At 35.4% G+C, this 20874-nt stretch overlaps 1 protein-coding gene across 2 annotated transcripts in view; it reads right to left on the reverse strand.

The window, feature by feature from the left end:
- Nucleotides 1–20874, reverse strand: part of DNAJC13 (DnaJ heat shock protein family (Hsp40) member C13) — a 144057-nt gene that overhangs the window by 77132 nt on the left and 46051 nt on the right. For both annotated transcript variants that reach the window (XR_005218125.1, XM_037844832.1), the window contains 11 exons: nucleotides 16807–16882; nucleotides 16046–16195; nucleotides 14875–14916; nucleotides 11898–12098; nucleotides 8170–8376; nucleotides 7982–8077; nucleotides 7557–7648; nucleotides 5149–5315; nucleotides 4964–5043; nucleotides 4711–4880; nucleotides 4139–4238 (listed from right to left, as the gene is read on the reverse strand). Coding sequence is in view for 1 of the 2 variants with exons in the window: in XM_037844832.1 (XP_037700760.1) it covers nucleotides 4139–4238; nucleotides 4711–4880; nucleotides 4964–5043; nucleotides 5149–5315; nucleotides 7557–7648; nucleotides 7982–8077; nucleotides 8170–8376; nucleotides 11898–12098; nucleotides 14875–14916; nucleotides 16046–16195; nucleotides 16807–16882 (1381 nt within the window). In the remaining variant the exon portion in view is untranslated. The remainder of the gene's footprint in view (nucleotides 1–4138; nucleotides 4239–4710; nucleotides 4881–4963; nucleotides 5044–5148; nucleotides 5316–7556; nucleotides 7649–7981; nucleotides 8078–8169; nucleotides 8377–11897; nucleotides 12099–14874; nucleotides 14917–16045; nucleotides 16196–16806; nucleotides 16883–20874) is intronic.

Raw genomic sequence — 20874 nt, forward strand, 5'->3', positions numbered from 1 at the left:
TTTTGTGGCACCTTGATTGGGAGCATAGACATTTACGATTGTTATTTCTTCTTGCTGAATTGCCCCTTTTATTAGTATGTAGTGGCCTTCTTTGTCTCTCAAAACATCCCTGCATTTGAAGTCTATTTTATCTGAGATTAATATTGCTACACCTGCTTTCTTTTGGCTGTAGCTTGCATGAAATATTTTTTTCCATCCTTTCACTTTCAGTTTCTTTGTGTCCCTGTGTCTAAGATGAGTCTCTTGTATGCAACATATTGATGGTTCATTTTTTTGGATCCATTCTGCGAATCTATATCTTTTAATTGGGGAGTTTAATCCATTTACATTCAACGTTATAACCGTGAAGGCATTTCTTGAATCAGCCATCTTATCCTTTGGTTTATGTTTGTCATATTTTTCCCCTCTCTCTATTAATATCCTTTATTGTACCCATACCGAATCTCTTTAGTACTGAACCTTTCTCCAAGTCTCTCTGTTCTTTCTTTGTTTCTCTGTCTGTAGGGCTCCCTTTAGTATCTCCAGTAGGGCAGGTCTCTTGTTAGCAAATTCTCTCAGCATTTGTTTGTCTGTGAAAAATTTAAGCTCTCCCTCAGATTTGAAGGAGAGCTTTGCTGGATAAAGTATTCTTGGCTGGAAATTTTTCTCACTCAGAATTTTAAATATATCGTGCCACTGCCTTCTCGCCTCCATGGTGGCTGCTGAGTAGTCACTACTTAGTCTTATGCTGTTTCCTTTGTATGTGGTGAATTGCTTTTCTCTTGCTGCTTTCAGAACTTGCTCCTTCTCTTCTGTGTTTGACAGTGTGATCAGTATATGTCTCGGAGTGGGTTTATTTGGATTTATCCTATTTGGGGTTCGCTGAGCATTTATGATTTGTGTATTTATGTTGTTTAGAAGATTTGGGAAGTTTTCCCCAACAATTTCTTTGAACACTCTTCCTAGACCTTTACCCTTTTCTTCCCCTTCTGGGACACCAATGAGTCTTATATTTGGACGTTTCATATTATCTATCACATCCCGGAGGTCCATTTCGATTTTTTCAATTTTTTTCCCCATTCTTTCTTTTATGCTTTCATTTTCCATTCTGTCATCTTCGAGGTCACTGATTCGTTGTTCAACTTCCTCTAGTCTTGTACTATGAGTGTCCAGAATCTTTTTAATTTGGTCAACAGTTTCTTTAATTTCCATAAGATCATCCATTTTTTTATTTAGTCTTGCAATGTCTTCTTTATGCTCTTCTAGGGTCTTCTTGATTTCCTTTGTCTCCCATACTATGGTCTCATTGTTCATCTTTAGTTCTTTGAGTAGCTGCTCTAGGTGCTGTGTCTCTTCTGGTCTTTTGATTTGGGTGCTTGGGCTTGGGGTATCCATATCGTCTGGTTTTTTCATATGCTTTATAATTTTCTGTTGTTTTTGGCCTCGTGGCATTTGCTGAACTTGATAGGGTTCTTTTAGGATTTGTAGACCAACTGAAGTCCTTATCTCTAATTTATCAGATCTACAGCTTCGTGGAGTACACTTTCTCTAACTAACCAGCAGGTGGCGTCCATGAGCCACCTGTTCTCCACAAGCCAGTTCCCCCCTGCTTAGCCTTTTTGGTGAGCGGGGGAGTGAGTCTTGTGGGGTCCAATTGGTGTACCAAGCTTGCGTGTGTAGTTGGTGTTGCCTGCCCTGTATATGGGGCGTGTTTCTGGGCAGTCAGGGAGGGGGGGGGTGGCTCTAACAATCAAATCTCCCTGGTGATCCTAGAGTTTTAAAGCTGCTGCAATAGTCTAATCCTTCAGTTCAGTCCTGCCACAGTTTGTCTCTGCCACTGACCCACAAGTCCTTGGTATTGGCGTATGGCTCCTGAGACTTGCAAGTGGGCTCCTCTTCCAGGCCGTGCACCCCGGGTCCTCTGTCGGGATGACTGTGCTATGTCACAGGTGAGTGCCGTCTCCCCAGGGCAGTTCTGGGCTGCTGGGCTGTGTAGGGAGGCTCCCAGTCTGCTGAAATGATGGCTGAATGGGGCTTTGTTAATTCACACTGCTCTACCTTCCCAACTCTGGGACAATCAGCTGAGGTTGCAGGGAAGGCTAATGTCCACGCCCAGTTTTGTGGTGTGTGCCTGTTATTTGAAGCACTTCCGTCACACTGGGTTGTCTGGGGAAGTTCTGGGCTATGGGGCTGGCGATGGGCAGGAGTGTTTCCTGTCCACCAGGATGATGGCTGTGAGCGGACACCCCCCTTTTCTTGGGAAGTTGTGGTGTTTAGTGAATTTTCTCAGCCACTGGATTATTGCGTTTTGTCTCAGAGCTCTCCTAGTTCTGCTCTTGACTTGACCTGCCCAAATTGCAAGTCTTTGAAGCTTTCTGTATTGGGCTTCTTAGAGTAATTGTTTTAGAAAAAGAAAAAAGGATTTAAAAAAAAAAAAAAAAAAAAAAAAAAAAAAAAAAAAAAAGGGCCCTCCTCAGAGATCTAATGGGTTATTGAAATGCTAAGAGACAAAGCAACCAGGGCCATTAAGAAAAGGTCCACAGGCCAGAGAGATCAGCTTTTCTTAGGGATTTGCATATGCGCCTCAGGGCCTGAGCTGGGGCCTGAACTGTGCCCTTCCCCTTTCTATGTTCACCAGAACTCCAAAAATCCTCCGCTTTTATTTTGCAGTTTTTCGTGTTGTTTTTTTCTATGCCTGTCTCCTCTCTGCTGGGCTGGCTGCTCTCAGATTCTCTGGTGTCTGGTCTCCGTCTATCTATGGTTGGAGTTTGGATCAGCAGAATGAGTTTCCGATAAGGGCTGCCACTGCAGTTCTCCCTTCTCCTTCCCAGAGCTGACAGCCCCTCCTCCCACGGGACTGAGCCTGGCAGGGAGGGGCGCGGGTCCCCTGGCCGCAAAAACTTACGGATTTTGCTGATCTCAGCAGTTCCACGTTTTCGTGAGTGTTGTATGAAGTATGCCCAAAGTCAGATTGCTCTGTGGTGTCCAGTCCATGCAGTTCCTGGCTTTCTACCTACTTTCCTGGAGGAGTAACTAAAACATACAGCTCACCAGTCCGCCATCTTGCCCCGCCTCCACTACTGTTATTTTATATTTCAATTATCCTACTAATTCTTCTGGTGGAAGGCATTATTTGTAGTAGTAAGGATAATAAAACAGTACACTTTAATTCACTTTTGGGAGTAATTGCAAGGTTTTATAGATCTGATGCTGGTTTCGTATCACTAAGCTTGCCTAAAACACTCTATACAGGGAAACATCCCAGAAATTACAAACAAAATTAAGATAAATGAGAAACTTCAAAGTTATACTAAACAATTGCCTCTTGCAATTTATAAAAGCACTTACCAAATTAGTTCTTTTACCTCTAAAACGGCTCTCAAATATGCCCCTTCTTCAGCCCCCGTCACTACCCTTGCTCAGTATCTCATTTCTTTCATACTTTGATTTACCTGCCTCTAACTTAACCTCTAATCTACTCTCCATACAGCTGGAGTGGGCTTTCTTAAATTCAGATCTGATTGTGTTATTATTGCTCCTCTGTTGAAAAACCTTTCGTTTGTTCCTTACTCAAGCTCCTTTGTCTGATACAGAGAGCTTTTTATGACTGTCTCTGCATATATCCACAGCTGCAATTCCTAATACCAACCCCAACACAAGCCTTATGTTCCAACCATTTTATTTGTTGCTTCTCAAACATGCGTTTGTAGCTGCTATTCCCTTTCCTAGGAAAGCCTTTCCACAGATGGGAAATACCTATCTACCCTTCAAAAGCCAGATCAGTGTAATGTATTCCAGAAAGACTTGCTTAGACTTTCTCATCTTTCCCTCACCACCAAAACAAAGTGCTGCTTTTTTGGGGACCCCTTGGCTCCTACTATTTTACATTGTATACATGTGACTAGTCCACTAGATTGTCAGAAAGTTGAAGGGAGGAAGGAACTCCATCTTAATACCTTTGTGTTTCTAGCACCTAGCAGTGTCTGGCATATAGGATGTACCTAACAAATATTTACTTGATACATAAATAGCGAAGGGGGCAATTTAGGGAATATAGAAACAGGGACTTCAATTGGTACAATGAAAATTGGGTTTGTGGAAACTAAAACCATCAGTAAACGTCAGAAAAACTAGTTTCTTTAAGAAAATTAGTACTTACACACATGAGGGCACAAAGCATATCAACAGCTGCATGGATTACTCCATTGTTGCTTCTCTTGAGAGCTTTTACTACTTTCACTCCTAGACGCTCCCGAAACCTTTTGCAACAAAAACAAGTATAAAACAGCACTATCAAAGCATCTTTAAATTATATTTTCATTAAAATAGCACATAATCGTAGGCTTCCACTGCATTATTGCTTTAATTACATATTTTGAATCCCACCTCTAGAACATATTACGCCACCAATTTAATCAGTTTCCAAAATAGTTGTTTTTGCTTTGGCAGGGGGAAAGTTTTTTTTTTTAAGGTTAACTAAAACTAGAAAGCATATAATTTCCCATTTGAATTCCCTAAAACAATAGTCAGTAATATTTTTGGTGTATATGGGACTAATATTTCACTTCAGTTCCACGCATCTTCCTTTTTCATTTCCCATGAACAAAAACTGTCATATCACCACATAAAAGGTATCAGGTTTAATCAGATAAAGAGGTAAAATGTAGATTATTTGCTATTCTGAAATGTTCAAATTCTCTAAGAGAAGTTAACTTTCAGAAGACAACTTACTTTGGAAGCTGAGTAAAGGCTAGAAAACCAGCCTTGGAAGCCACAAGCCTCCTCACGGCCTGGAACTGACTCTCAAGTTCTGCATTTGAAGCAACAACATCTCCCTCTTGGGACAGTAATGCTGTTATGGCATTATTGATCAGCTTTTCTTTATTTTCTGAGAAGAGACCCTAGGTGAAGGGAGAATATTTCAAAAAAGTTTTCATAACAAAAGTTAATGACAATGAATAAATTATGATAAAACTGATCTTACATCCTGTGTTACTGCATGTAAAACTCCACTATATGAAATATTAGCATTGAACCTGAATACAGCATCTGCAAAGTTGCCATCTGTAAGGAGACAAAAAGGTTCAAAAAAAGACTTAGAGGTTTGCATCCCTAACTCTTAAAATATTATTAAGTTGATGGATTAAAAAGCAATTACACAATACTTACTGGGAGGTGTCGCTAAGAACCTGAGATGAAGGCTCTCTACTTCCTCTTCAACAGGCATACTAAGTAACCCCCATCGCTGACCTTTGTGGGTTGGTGTCATTTTTACACAAACATCTCTGTTTCCAGAGGCTCTCACTCCATCTAGCAAACTTGCTAACAAGGAATCTCTAAGCAAGGTTAAAAAAAATAATAATAAGAAGAAAATATTAGGATTGATAATTAAGGGAAATTTTGATTCAGAATACAGCAAACGCACTTTAGCCAAATAAACTGCTCAGGGAGGCACTGTGGCTGCAACAAGAATCACAAAAAAACAGGGACTTCGGGAGAGAACCTGGAGTTCCAATTATTAACTCTTCACCTTGCTGCCACAAGACAACTTACTTAAGCACTATAGCTTTAATATCTTTCTTTAAAAAAAATTTATTTTTAACAGCTTTATTGAGGTATAACTTACAAGCCATAAAATTTACCTAGTTAAAATGGTCACTTTGATAATTTTTAGTAAATTTATACAGCTGTGCAACCATACCACACCCTGTTTTGGTATACTTGCATACCTTTTTCCCCTTTGAGGAAAACTCCCCATCCCTAGGCAACTGTTTCTGTCTCTATAATTTTACCTTTTCAAGAAACTTCATAAAAAACAGTCACACAATATGTAGGCTTACATGTCTGGCTTATTTCATTTATTATATGTTTTTGACATTCATCCATGTCATTGCATGTATTAATAGCTCAGTCCTTTTTATTGTTGACTAATATTCCAATGTATGTATATACAAAATTCTGTTTATCTACTCGCCAGCTGATGGATAGATAGACTGTTTCTAGCTTTGGCTGTTATGAATAATGTTGTTATGAACATGCAAGTCTTCATGTGGGTATATGTTTTAATTTCTCTTGGTTAGATACCTAGAAGTGGAATTGTTGGATAGTAAGAAAAGTGTATGTTTAACCTTTTAAGAAACTGCCAAACTGTTTTTTCAAAGAGGTTTGCATCATTTTACATTTCTACTAGTAACGTATGAGACTTCTGGTTTCTCCACATCCTTTCCAACAAGTGGCATTACCAATCTTGTAGTTTAGCCCTTTTAGTGCATATGTAGGGGTTTTAATTTTCATTTCCCTAGTGATTAATGATGTTGAACATCTGTTCATATGTTTATTTACCCTTCATATATCTCCTCTGGTGAGGTGTCCATTAGAATCTTTTGCCCATTTTGAGGTGGGGGTATCTTTTTATTATTGAGTTGTAAGAGTTCTTTATATGTTCCAGATACAAGTTGTTTCTCAGATACATGTTTTGCAAATATTTTCTCCCTGTCTGTGTAGCTTATCTTCTCATTTTCTTAATGTGTTATTAAAGTTTTAAATTTTGATAGCCTAATTAACCAATTTTTTTTTTATTTTATGAATTTTACTTTTGGTGTTATATATAAGAAATCTTTTCCTAACCCAGGTCACAAAGAAATTACTTTACTTTCTGCATGTAAGCTTAAAGAGGAATGGTGGCACCTTCCTAAGGCTACTATCAAGATTACACAAGATAATAACACATAAAGCATCTGACAAGCTGTGAGTGTTGAGTTTCTTTGCCTGATTAGGGTAACTGTACTACTTTTTCAGCTTCTCTTCTCTTGAATTCAAGACAGGAAAAAATATAACCGTTTGCTTAAGATGTCATTCTGACTGACTTTAGATTGAAAACTTTCTGAGAAAGTTACTAGCCATACTATAAGAAATGAAAAACCCCAGTAAGGTTGTATTGTATGCAGTGGCAAAACATACTGGAAATGTTTCCACTAACTTTAAAAAACAGACTCAGTCTCAGTCTATTTACAATGGCATGTAAGAACTGTCTGGAATGTAAGAACTGCCAATCCCACAATGATGGCTTAATACACAAAGGGAGATCTAGTCATTCACAACAAAATAGCTTTATACAGGTGTTCATGTTACAGAAGTTTAAGAGCTACAGCAGCTCACAGGTTTTGCCAGCAACTGCTAGGTCACAGTAATATCAAAATATGCAGGCATATTCCACTGGAAAACCGGTAACTAGTTTATGATGTTAACATAAAAAAATCTAACTTCAAATGTATTTATAGTAAAGTAACGTGTTGCTGTTATTCAAGCAACTTAACATTGAAAGTGAAAGGTGCACTTTATTTTCATCATTTCATTTAAAATTAAATCACAGTTTTTATTGTCTTTTAGGAAATTAAAAAGTGAATGAAAGTCATTTTAAATAGGCAATAAAATGTTATCTTTTCCCAAGTTAGATAATTTTAACATTCTAGATTATAAATCTTTGCTTTTCCTCTTCAATCAAGCACTTTGCTTTGCACATACCTGGATCTGAAAAGTTTGATGAACAAAGAAAAAAACCTAAAAAAATAAAATACCTCTCCGTTGAAGAATATTTCCTTATTTGCCCTTTTATAAATTCAATTGTAAAAAGCTGTGGATTTTCTGAGTCACAAACCAATGCAAACACCTAATGAAAACATAAAAAGTTTAATAAATGTTTAGTTTTATGGTTATTTCATTATTAAAAAAATTATATACCATTTAGTTTAAAAGGCCAACAATGAAAAATGCTTAAAACTCTCATTCAAATTTTCATACAATTATTGAATAAAAAGTTCCGTTGATTGTATATTTTGGAAAATAATTTTTGTAATATTCATTGTTCTATAATCACTAAATATAATTATGCAAAGAATTAAATTAATTCTGTTTCCAATGAGTAAATTTAAAATAGAAAGGAAAGTATTCTAATTTATCAACTGGAAGAAATCTCATTTAAGCTAATAAAGCTGAAACTTACCTCTCCTAAAGGCTTCAATGTTGCAATATTATAGGTTGCTGGATCACGTTCTACCAAACATGTTTCTGTAAGCGCTAGAACTCTTTTAACAGGTTCCTTCAAACAATAAAATTAAGATATATTAAAGTTATTGTAGAAGAATATAAAAATCAGATGAACAAATTTTATTTTCAAAATATGGGTCTTACCGAATGTCTAGGTGATATTTTTTGGACTAAGAACTCTGCTAAAGACGTGATAGATTCATCAGTGCTGTATTTTCCAAAGCGAAGATTCAAATACTGCTCAAATTCTAAAGGTTCCTTTCTGATTCTCAGCGAAATACCTATATAATTGCCAGCATGGTCTATTGCACTTTTGATAATTTCTTCTCTTTGCTCTGATGCAAATAAATGCTGCACAAATTTTGAAATTTTAAAAGTCAGAGTTGAAACAACTAAAATGTGACTTATTTAACACATAAGAAAGAGATCAAAGTAGCAATTCTAAACAATAGAAGGGGTAGTAGATCATATCAGGAAAATAAGTATTGTGTTGTGGTTTAAAGACTATTACTAAATTAAAATCACAAAGTCTGGGCTATAATTATAGGCCCTGCAACTCACTTATTGAACAGAAGTATTTTATAACTCCTTAGGATCTGGTTCTCATCACCATGTGCAAAACAGCATACTGGGACTTCTAAGGAGGGTTCCCAGAGACCCCAACCAATGTACTGTGTGGGCAAGATTCCCCATTTCAACACTAGTAGCTCTGATTTAATCTGTTTTATATAGTGGGCTTCCTTGCAGGCTTCTTCCTTTGAAGAATATTTAAGTTTACAAGTCATTGGCCTATCAATGGTAAAAACCAACCACCAGAGGGTAATTTACACATATAAAGATGAGATATTGCTACCTGCATTTCATGCTTGAAGGTCAGAAATGCTATAAGTCCTGCAAAGGGCAGAGCAAGAAAGTCCCACAGGAAAAAGAAATGCCCTGCCCAGAGTTCCAATAGTGCTCTGTTCTAATAACCTGATTTTATTCCCAGAAGCTTATCACAATTACTATTGATGTAGAAGGTATCAGATAAAGGTTTACTGAAAGAATGAATCTACATTATGTTGAATTTCTAGTGAATTGATTATTTTTACCTAGTGTCTTTTAAAAGACCAGTATAACCTTAGAAATTGGAGGATTAAAATTGAAGCCTCTTATTGCCATCAAGAAATAAAAAATATTGGCAATAAGAGGAGTATCAAACAATTCTCATCTCTAATACTAACCAATCCAAGTGTCCTTCAACAGACGACTGGATAAGCAAAATGTGGTATATACATATGATGGAATACTATGCAGCAGTAAGAAGGAACAATATCCTGAAACATATGGCAACATGGATGAACCTTGAAGATACAACACTGAGTAAATTAAGTCAGACACAAAAGGAGAAATATTGCATGTTACCACTACTATGAATTCCATGAACAATATAAAATCAGTGTCTTATAATATAGAATATCGGGGACCTAGAGATAGACAGAAACTAGTGACAAGGGAATGAAAACCTAGTATGTTCAGCTATGTTAATGAGGGTGAATTTAAACGTATGGGAATGGATAGGGGTAATGATTGTTTGTTAATGGTATTATAAGTATCAGAGCTGCAGTGAAGGCAAACAAGATTGAAAGGGCTGTTTAAAGGCATGTATCCCACAGATCAGCACTACAAATATAGAAAGGTGCTTGCATAATATACTTCTAAGGTATGACACTGGTACACAGAGTTGATAACAGAGTGGTATAGGGGAAAAAACCTACCTATTGCATACCAGGAACTATAATTAATAGGAATACCTTACTAATACCACACAAATACTAGGGACAAATAATTGAGGGCTGAAAAGAGCTATGGAATATTTTGGATCATGAGAACTGTTTAAAATGGAGAATGATAAGGATTGTACAACTAAGTGATGATAATGTGAGATACTGAATGATTATCGTGGACAGAACATATGCTACGTGAAATTAGGAACTCCCTACTTTATAAGTCAAGCCCTCAATCTTGAGGCTTGCTTTTGTGAAACTTATGGTTATAAAGGGGAGGCTAAGCCCGACTATAATTGTGCCTAGGAGTCACCCCAGAGAACCTTCTGTTGCTTAAATGTGGACTTTCTCTAAGCTCAATTCTGCAAATAAATTGATCACATTTCCCCCAACATGGGACAGGACCCCACAGGTGAGTGAGTCTCCCTGGTGACGTGGGACAAGGGTTCCAGAAATGAGCCTGACCCTGGCATCGAGGAGTTGAGAATGCCTTTTTAACCAAAAGGGGGAAAAGAAAGGCAAAAAAATAAGGTTTCAGTGTCTAAGACATTTCAAATAGAGTAGAGAAGTCATCCTGGAGGTTACTTCTATGCAAGCTTCAGCTAGATATCCCAAATGGCCACAGTATGATAAGCCAAGTCAACAGTAGTCCCCAAAACCCTAAAGAATACCCAGGTCTCTATCTGAGACTCTATAAAAGTTTCACTCACTAAGTTTATTCTTCAGAAACTTAAATCCTCCAGAGAGCGCCTATGCCAGCTAAGTTCCAAAACCCAGAGAAACAGCCTCTTCAAAAATATCCAGTTGTGTCCCCTTTTCTCATAATGTCAATACTCCTTTTCAACAAGAACAAGTTAGGGTGGTCACTGCCTAGACATCTCTGAAGATCAGGAAAGTGATTATACTAGAGGACAGGGTAGCAACGGACAAGAAAAAATTTAACAAAGGATTATGAATACTGAATCTCTATATAATATTCTTTTTCTTAGTTGCTAGGGATTAGAAAAGTTAGAAGAACTGAAATGGTGGAACTGTAACCCATAACAGTCTTTGAAATTTGCTCTACACCTACTTGTTAAACTGTAATTTGAAAGTTATCACCTTTTTGAATATGTTATATTTCACAATAAGGAAGTAACTGAAAGTATGGAACTGTAACCCATCACATTCTTGGGAAATTTCCTATATAACTACTTGTTAATTCATACTTTGAAAGTTATCACCTTTTTGCATGTATGTTATATTTTACAATAAGGAAATAACTGAAACTGTGGAACTGTAACCCATAACATTCTTTAAAATTTGCTAAGCAACATTCTTTAAAATTTGCTAAGCATTTACATAGAAGTGATAACTTGGAAAGTTATCACTTCTATGTAAATATGTTACATTCTGCAATAAAAAAATATTTACCTTATGCATTGTATGGTTTGGTTGAACTGTAACAAAACTGTTGAGATTACTGTAATATGATTATCCTGTTAAGGCCTGCAAGGCCATATTCCTATAATTAGGCATGTTTCATCATTTATAATTCAGGTTCTATTACCAATTAATGAACAGGGTCTTCATTATCTTAAGTAGCTTTTGATGCACCACACAATTTACTTATGTATAAGTCAGAATTACCAGATCAAGAAAATGCAATGAATTCCAAATTTGATGTTTCAATGAATATTTAGATTTCGGGTTATGAACAGCTAGGTAAAGGAGGGAAGACTCTGGAACTATAAAGATAGGAGATTTTACTTTTATTTTTTCAAAGAGAGCTTAGAAACTTTCAAGTAAGAAATTAGTACTAGTGACAATAGCAACTGTGGCCACCATTTATTGAGCACTACTAAAGTCCTGCACTGGGTGAAGCATTTTACATAATTATCTCACCTGATTCGCACATAAATAACCTATGATATATATAGAATTCCTCTCATTTAGAGAGTAGCAAATTGGGATTCAAATTCAGGTCTCTTTAAAACCGAAGACTGTACTCTGTAATGCCCTATTTCCTCCCACAGAACTCAAACGAAATTTCAAAATGAAGTATAAAAACTCCTGCTTTCCTTCAAATCATTCTGTCATTTTAAATGTGTTCTCAAAAATACTTACCAATCTACTAAATCCTCCATAAAGTATACAAAACCCTCCCTGATAATCAGAGAGATCTACAAAGCCTTCAATATTTCTATAGTCATAGGAACAAAGGACTCTGTTGGTTGCGGGATTAATTTGGTCAAAGCCTCCAGGAGTTACTTCCAAAATTACAGGTTTTCTTGAATCACTCCAGTGATGCTTATAGCAGTTATATCTCTAGAGAGAGAAACAGTATTACTTTTAGGTTCACATTTAAGTTTATCATAAAAATAAAAGTATGTTTAATGTATCTGTCACTACTGAAACAACCCAAAATCTAAATACTCTTATAAATATTTAGAGCTGCTATCTAAATTAGTTAAAAACTAAATTTTAGCTATTTGTGTGTTTGTGTTTATTTAAGACTATTCATTTAAGCTGAAGTTTTTTTTGTTTTGTGTGTGTGTGTGTGAGAGAGAGAGAGAGAGATACACTATTAAGTCACTGTTAGGTAAGTCTATAAAAAGAAAATAAAAGAAAACAGAAAATCCTAAATAGAAATGTTATTCTGAAAGAGTTTTATCAGGAAAAAGATTTCAACTTTTCTTGATGGATTTCATTTTAATCCAAGTTAGATATGGCAAAGACTAAGTCACATTTCACAGAAGTTATGGTATTCAATTTGAACTTAAGCTAGTTCAGTATGTTAATACAGATTTTCTTTCTACACAGGCAAAAAATGAGGAAGCCTAAATTGGGCCTTAGGCTTTTCTAATCACACCATTGGGAAGCTATCTGTAGGAGTTTTGATCACAATAGCAAGTAAAATTCCATTTAGCTAATAACATTCCTTTATAAAAAGTAGCTGAGTATGGGAAATGATTAGAATGGTCAATATCCATTTACTAAACAGATTTATTTTTTAAAAGAAAAAAAAGGTTTAATAGGGACAACTAACCAAAACGATGTGCTACAGAGAAGAAAATAAAGGAAAAATAAAGGAAAAATGGGGCAACGGGAAAATAAGGATCACAAAGTGTCAAGTGTGAATGTAATATTCCTCCCTACACCCTCCCCCCAAAGTTTTCTACACATCAATATGAAGAGGGACACATGATCAGTTTACATGAATCTTAAAAGTAAAAATAAATTAGTTGCTTAAGAGCATAACTATTTCTAATACTGAAATCAGGGAGAAATTCTCTTGTAGGTGTTCAGAAAAGAGAGCAGGACATTAAGTAATGAATACCTCCACTAACAACCCAACAGTAAACCCAGCAATGAGGCTCACAGGACCATATCTTATCAAGTCCTCTCAGCATCACTGACTGAGAGCATCACACACAGCACAGTTCCATAATAGGAATTCCGCAGAGAGCCAAAAGGGCCTTCATTAACCCCAAAAATATATTCAGAGCCTTGATTCTGAACTAAAAGAGTACCATAACGTCTGTAGCAGGTCCTAATATAATAAAAAATTCCACTGGAATAAAGGTGGGTGTGGAAGGGAAGCCACAAAACTAGTGTGCTCTTTTCCAATTTATGCTTGCTCGCATGCCCACAACCTACTCTGCAGGATCTTCTCCATTCCACCAAGCTGATAATTAAGTGCATGAGATATGCTGATATAAACACATCATTATCCCTCAGGATTGTGAAGGCCAAGGGAGAAGAATGTTGAGAGGCTCTAATTTAGAATCTAGGGGCAATAAGAGGCCTGAGGGCCAAGTTCAACTTAGGCAAGAATGCTGTTCAGCCAGCATAGCATTTGGTGGAAAGAGGCTGAATCCGAATTTTATAGAGTTACGCTGTCATTTTGAGTCCCTTACTCTTGGTCCAACATCAAATTAGGTGTACTACCACTGGACTACCACCTATCAGGCAATCTTGGAAAGATACTATTTCTACCACAGAGCTTTTGAAAAGTATTAAGTGACAGATATAAACAAAAGCCTGTAAACAAGATGTATAAATATACTTTTGGATGCAGTTGTTTCCCAGACAGATGAGATAAACAGAAAATTCACCTGTTAACATAAAACAACTAAAACAAGCATACCATGTTGTGATTTATAGAGACTTGACTGGGCTCATCAGAAACAAGAAGGAAGCGGCTCACCAGTTGCCATAAAACTATTTTAAATGGCTTCTGGGCAACCAGCCAATGGCTTGAGTTGAGATCAGTGAGCTTCTAGGATGCTAGAACAAGCAGCAGAAATTCTACAGAAAGGATGAGAGCCGAAGGAACTCAGGGAAATGGTGGTTCTGGCATATTAGAATTCAGTTCATGCCTTTTGCCAGAAGCAATGGGTTCTGAATGCTATGAAGTTTAAGTATTATTCTTTTGTTCCTATTATAAAAGCAATATTTGCTCATGGAAAGAAATTCAGTATTTCAAGAGTGGAAAAATCATAAACTCCCATTCTCCTTCTCCAGAAATCTCTGATTCAGTTTAAATACTGCTGTGACATGACTGCAGAAGGCCTGGGAAAGTTGAGAAGATTCTAATAAGCAAACATGACTCTGCCAAAGCTGTCAGTGTACCATGCAAAGCTTCATCACAGGCCAGATCCAGTACAGGAACATATAATAAGACAGTTTCAATGTGCCCATACCTTCTTGAAGCTTTATTACTTTTGAAATAGGAAACTCTTACATCAATTGTTGCACGTTCCAACAAGCATTATCAGCAATAGCACTTACTGATGTTACTGTTTAGAATAAGGACTACCAGAGCGGTTTTAGCTGTTGTTTTTACTGCTCTGTGGTTTTGCCTGATGATCTTTTCTCAACTACCAGCATCAACAGTCTTAAATCCAATTCCTTATATTTGAGTTTCCTGTTAAACTACGTTCATCTCTCTATCACACTGTATCAGGAGACATTAAAATTATGCTTCCTTTTTCCCCCTTTAGCTTTTCCATTAAAGGAACACATAGATTATGGAATGATTTCTACAATAAAGACATTTGAGTAACTAAAAATACATATTAATAAGTATTAAAATACTTGCCCTTCCTGTGATTTTTCCTTCTGAAAAATCAGTCCTAAATCTCTGAAAGAGAAAACATAACCATATAACCAGAGTTTATGACAACAGACAAGTTCATAATTTAGCCTTCTTTACTAAATACAAGTAATATCCCAATTTGGTAACCTTGATATTAAAAACTGTTATTAAAGTTATAGTTTAAGGATAGTCAATAAAAACCTTATATACAAATGTGTGGAACTTCATTGAAGAACAAAGTAGATTAATTAAACATACACAACTGCTTTATCCTGTATATGCATTGAAAAAATACACTGCCAAATACAAAGGTTTTTATCGCCTTTCACTTAAAGAAAAGTAAAAATTTTACATGTCATGTTAAGGATCAATAAGAAAAATTAAGAATAGTGGGCATACTACCCCCTATGTGGGATCAGACACCCAGGGGAGTGAATTTCCCTGGCAATGTGGAATATGACTCCCAGGGAGAAATGTAGACCTGGCATCGTGGGACGGAGAACATCTTCTTGACCAAAAGGGGGATGTGAAAGGAAATGAAATAAGCTTCAATGGCAGAGAGATTCCAAAAGGAGCCGAGAGGTCACTCTGGTGGGCACTCTTACACACACTTTAGACAACCCTTTTTAAGTTCTAAAGAATTGGGGTAGCTGGTGGTGGATACCTGAAACTATCAAACTACAACCCAGAACCCATGAATCTCGAAGACAATTGTATAAAAATGTAGCTTATGAGGGATGACAATGGGATTGGGAAAGCCATAAGGACCACACTCCCCTTTGTCTAGTTTATGGATGGATGAGTAGAAAAATAGGGGAAGGAAACAAACAAACAAACAGACAAAGGTACCCAGTGTTCTTTTTTACTTCAATTGCTCTTTTTCACTTTAATTATTATTCTTGTTATTTTTGTGTGTGTGCTAATGAAGGTGTCAGGGATTGATTTAGGTGATGAATGTACAACTATGTAATGGTACTGTGAACAATCGAATGTACAATTTGTTTTGTATGACTGCATGGTATGTGAATATATCTCAATAAAATGAAGATAAAAAAAAGAATAGTGGGCATAGAGGCTCAGAACATAAACAGCTCTACTTTAACGTATGTATTAAATGTTTCATTTAAAAAAGAGAAGAGAGAAATTTAGTTTACTAACATGGAACCTTTCTTACCAATGCTTCGGTAAGAAGTTCTGTTCTGTGCTCTGTAGAAAATTTTAAAGTTTCTGATTTTTTTCCACTGCCTTTACGAAACGTGAGGTTGAACTCTGTTCCTTGTCCTTTTCCAACAGGGCTGACGCTACAAATGTCTCCATAAGGCCACTAACAAAAAGAAAGCAATTACTTCAACTGGTGCTATATAACATAGTGAAACGCAACATTTATTTTTAATAATTTAATTTCATCCCACTGATTAAATAAGCAAAATTTTTCAAAATAATACTGAGGGGTTTAGAAGTAATTCCATCTTACAGCAGCTCTGTTTCATAATAAATTCTTTGAAAGTTTTTAGTCATCAAAGGCAACAATAAGAAAAACATCCAATCTGTATTCCAATTTCAATGATTAATGACAGTATCACAAATCAATTAAAATACCCAAAAGTAAAAAGAACTCCTGCCTACAAATCTGTTTAAAAAAAAACAAAAAGAAAAATTAAGAAAAAAAAAGGACTCTCTAATATGTTTCTAATTTTAAATTAAAAAATAGGCTAGAATACCTTTAAATATGTTTAATTATCCCTGTTTGGGTTAGTTTTAAAAACAGTAATCCTATTCCTATGACAAGCAAATACATCAATCTCTTTCAGATTTGACCTTTCTATCCTACCTACCATACTGATTTTATTCAGGCCAGAGGTTCATGGGTCACATCCTGACTTTTAAAATTCAAATACAGTTCATATACACACCAACAGCTTCTAACATAATTACCTGATTTGTTACTTCCAAGGTATTGGGATTATATGTAGTAATCGCATGGGTTCCAACTGAAAAGACGCGCTTATACCTAGAAAGGAAAACAAGTCTTAAATTTAGTTTAAACAAAAGCAACCATTTTATAAGAAAATATATGATACTAACACAAGAGACTATTTTGATAATTACAAAGAAAAGTGTTATGTTAAGTTATAGCTTAGCTTTATATTCTCACATTTTTAAAAGTTCTAAAATGTTACTGGTATTAAAAACCCACTCCTTTACCATTCATTTTAGTGTGAATTAAGATTTATAAATAGAAAAGCATGACCAACACAAGCAACCTTGTGCTGTTGGCAAAATACCAGCTGAGGCGCCAAAAGATTCTAAATGAGAAAATTAAAGACTATATCCTACCAATTCTTCCAAAATATTCTTTGAATAAAAGCATGATAGAAAGGAAGGAAAAACCATGGCTGGCTCAGACAAAGCCATATACTGGAATCTTAATTTCCATTTAAGCAACTACCTATTAAATAAAAGTGTTGTAATTTATAGAAGTAGAAAACCTACAACACAGACAAGCAATTTTCACTTCTCCACTTCTTTCACTTAAAGTAACAAACTGAAGGAGAAAAACCATTTGGATATCACTAACCCTTGAAAAGAGAGAGGAATTCATAATGATAAAAGTAGAAATTGAACTAGAAAAGCTTATTCAAAATTGAAGAACTAGTTCTTTGTAAATAAAACAATAAAAGGGGTAAAATAACTACTCTTAGAAAATACAAATATAAAATTAGAAATAATAAGCTGGTTACTACAAAGGAGACGCTAAACTTACATATAATTGTGCCTAAGAGTCTCCCCGCTGAGTACCTACCTCTTTGTTGCTCAGATGTGGCCCTCTCACTCTCTCTCTAACTGAGCCACCTTGGCAGGTGAACTCACTGCCCTCCCCCCTACGTGGGACCCAACTCCCAGGGGTGTAAATCTCCCTGGCAATGCACGATATGACTCCCGGGGATGAATCTGGACCCGGGGATGAATCTGGACCTGGCATCATGGAATTGGGAATATCTTCTAGACCAAAAGGGGGATGCAAAATGAGACAAAATAGTTTCAGTGGCTGAGAGATTTCAAATGGAGTCTAGAGTTCACTCTGGTGGACATTCTTATGCCCTATATAGATAACACCTCTTAGGTTTTAATGTATTGGAATAGCTAGAAGTAAATACCTGAAACTATCAAACTCCAACCCAGTAGCCTGGACTCCTGAAGACGATTGTATAACAATGTAGATTACGAGGGGTGACAGTGTGATTGTGAAAACCTTGTGGCTCACACTCCCTTTATCTAGTGTATGGATGGATGAGTAGAAAAATGGGGACAAAAACTAAATGAAGAATAGGGTAGGATGGGGCGGGGATGATTTGGGTGTTCTTTTCTACTTTTATTTTTTATTCTGATTCCGATTCTTTCTGATGTAAGGAAAATGTTTAGAAATAGATTGTGGTGATGAATGCATAACTATATGATCATACTGTGAACAGGATTGTACACCATGGATGATTGTATGGTATGTGAATATATTTCAATAAAACTGAATTTAATTTAAAAATAAATAAAGAAATTGTTATAGAAACAGAAGAAATTTTAAAAATAAATGCTGTGTGTAACTCTATGCTGAGAAATTTGAAAATCAAGAATAAACCAATCCCTATAGAAGAATTTACGAAAGCTGCCAAAGAATTACACCCTCCAAAAACACTGGGCTCAGACCATTTCAAGGGAGTAAAACCTTAAGGAACTAGATAACTCCCATACATGCTTCTTAAAATTGTTCCAGAAAACAGAGGAAGGATAGCAACTCAATTCTTTTAGTAATACTAAAACCTGATGAAGACAACACAAAGATGAAGGAAACACATACACATATTCCCCAATCTTTTTTTATAAGTATTATCAATAACAATCAAAGTAGCATATTAAAATAGTAACAGACCATGACCAAAGATTCATTTTAAGAAAACAGAGTTCAATATTAGAAAAACCTACTAATACACTGATCGTGTTTATATGACATTGAAATACTATTAATTTGTATTTTAGTAAGAGATTTTAAAATAATCAAAAATGAATGTTAAATATAATCAAATGCTTTTTGACATCCAGGGAGAGATTCATGTTTTTCTGCTTTGAATTACTGATACAGCAAAAAGATACACATTACCTGAAACCAACAGACATCATTAGACTTAAAGGTAACACACCAGAAATAGTCCCATTAAGATAAACTTTTTTATTTTTCTATTGTTAATCTTTTGTTAATAAACATATTACTTATATAATAAAAATGACAGTTATTTCCATTTTGGGAAAAAATAAAATGATAGATTTTATGAATCTTTACCAGACACTCATTAAAAAGTATTGTTATATTATAAATATTTTACCCTAATTTTACATGTCCAAAGTTTAGTGGGAAACTATCTAAAGAATGAGGGCACTTCCTTTTAACATCAAAAACATTCATTTGCTGCTTTCTAAAGTGGGGCTGGGAGACTTGTAAAGTAGATGAAGACTTATATAAACATTAACTCAAAGTCCAAAATTTCAGAGGGTTAATCAATTAATGCAAACTAAAACGAAAAAATAAAACCTTGTACCAATCAACTATTTTCCTTAGCAGATATACACAATGAAATCAAATGTATAGTAGGAATGTGAACTCACAAGTTCTAACTTTCAGAATAATCTTGAGAGTTAAACATGCAAATTTTATAATCCTGAAGTAAAACTACAGTTTGTTTATTTGCTCTGGGATCAAAAAGTTTAAGAATTACATGCCTCAAATGTTCCAAATGTTGACTGCAGTTGACACAGCCCTAGAGGATGAGTTGAGAGAACATCCTTTTCAATTCTTTACTAGTTTCCTCTGCCACAACCAAGCCTCTTCTAACATCTTTTTTTTTTTCTGTCTAATTTTTTCATCTAAATCAGGGCTGCCCAAAAGAACTTTCCATGATAATGAAAATTTTCTTTATCTGTACTATCCGATAAGGTAGTGTTAGCTACATGTGGCAGTTGAGCACTTGATACATGGCTAATGAAATTGAAGAAACGGATTTTAATTTAATTACTTTAAATTTAATTAGCCACATGTGGTTAGTGGCTACCATAATGAACAGAGCACATGCTATCTCCTTCAGCAAAAGTACTGTCATTACTAGTAAACTCAGAGCTATCTTTCAAAAAATACTAAGCTCTAAACCTTCTTTCCTAAGAAGAAAGCTATAAAAAAACAATTTTTAGGAGTGCTTCCTTTCCTTCTTCTATAAGCACTCCCTCTGTCTCCGTTCCCTAGAGCAAATGGCTGCTGGACTTCCCTTTAAATATAAGGCAAATACTTTCAAATCATTTAGAACACCTTTATAAGCAGCCCTAAGCCTTCCAAGTTCGCTGAAAAGCCCCCTTGGATATCAGATTTAGAGATGAAAATCTAAATGGTCTCACATATTTTTTCTTATCTTTTACCAGGTGACCAGGGTCCTAAGACATAAAGAACAGACAAAGATTCCATAAATTCAGGGAAGTACATGTCTTCCTTATCTTTGAAACTAATTACTAGCATCCTGTGCAGCATGTTGTTTAGCATATGTTCAATAAATATTTGTTAAATAGCTAAATAGACCAATCTATCCAATAATATGCCGACATGTATTCAAATCTATGATGCATTAGTATACCCTTGCTTTTAAAACAATGAAAGTCAGACATAACTAATTTTACACCGATTTTTAAATTCATAATTACTATAATGCCATTAGAAAAAGACAAGTTCATATTTTTATGAAAGAAAATATTCACATTTCATTGGCTATCTGCAAGGAAAATTTGTTTTTAAAAATTATAATCATTTTATTTGCTGTAGTATGGATTTGAGATGAATTTGTTGGATAATTTTTTTAAAATTATGCTAAAAATAAATTCTTATAAAAATACAGCTATATAAAATGAAAATGTTAAAGAAATAAAGACTAATGTAAACAAAATGAGAAATTTATGAAATCATACTACATA

This window comes from Choloepus didactylus, chromosome 1, assembly GCF_015220235.1.
Source record: "Choloepus didactylus isolate mChoDid1 chromosome 1, mChoDid1.pri, whole genome shotgun sequence".
Lineage (NCBI taxonomy): Eukaryota > Metazoa > Chordata > Mammalia > Pilosa > Megalonychidae > Choloepus > Choloepus didactylus.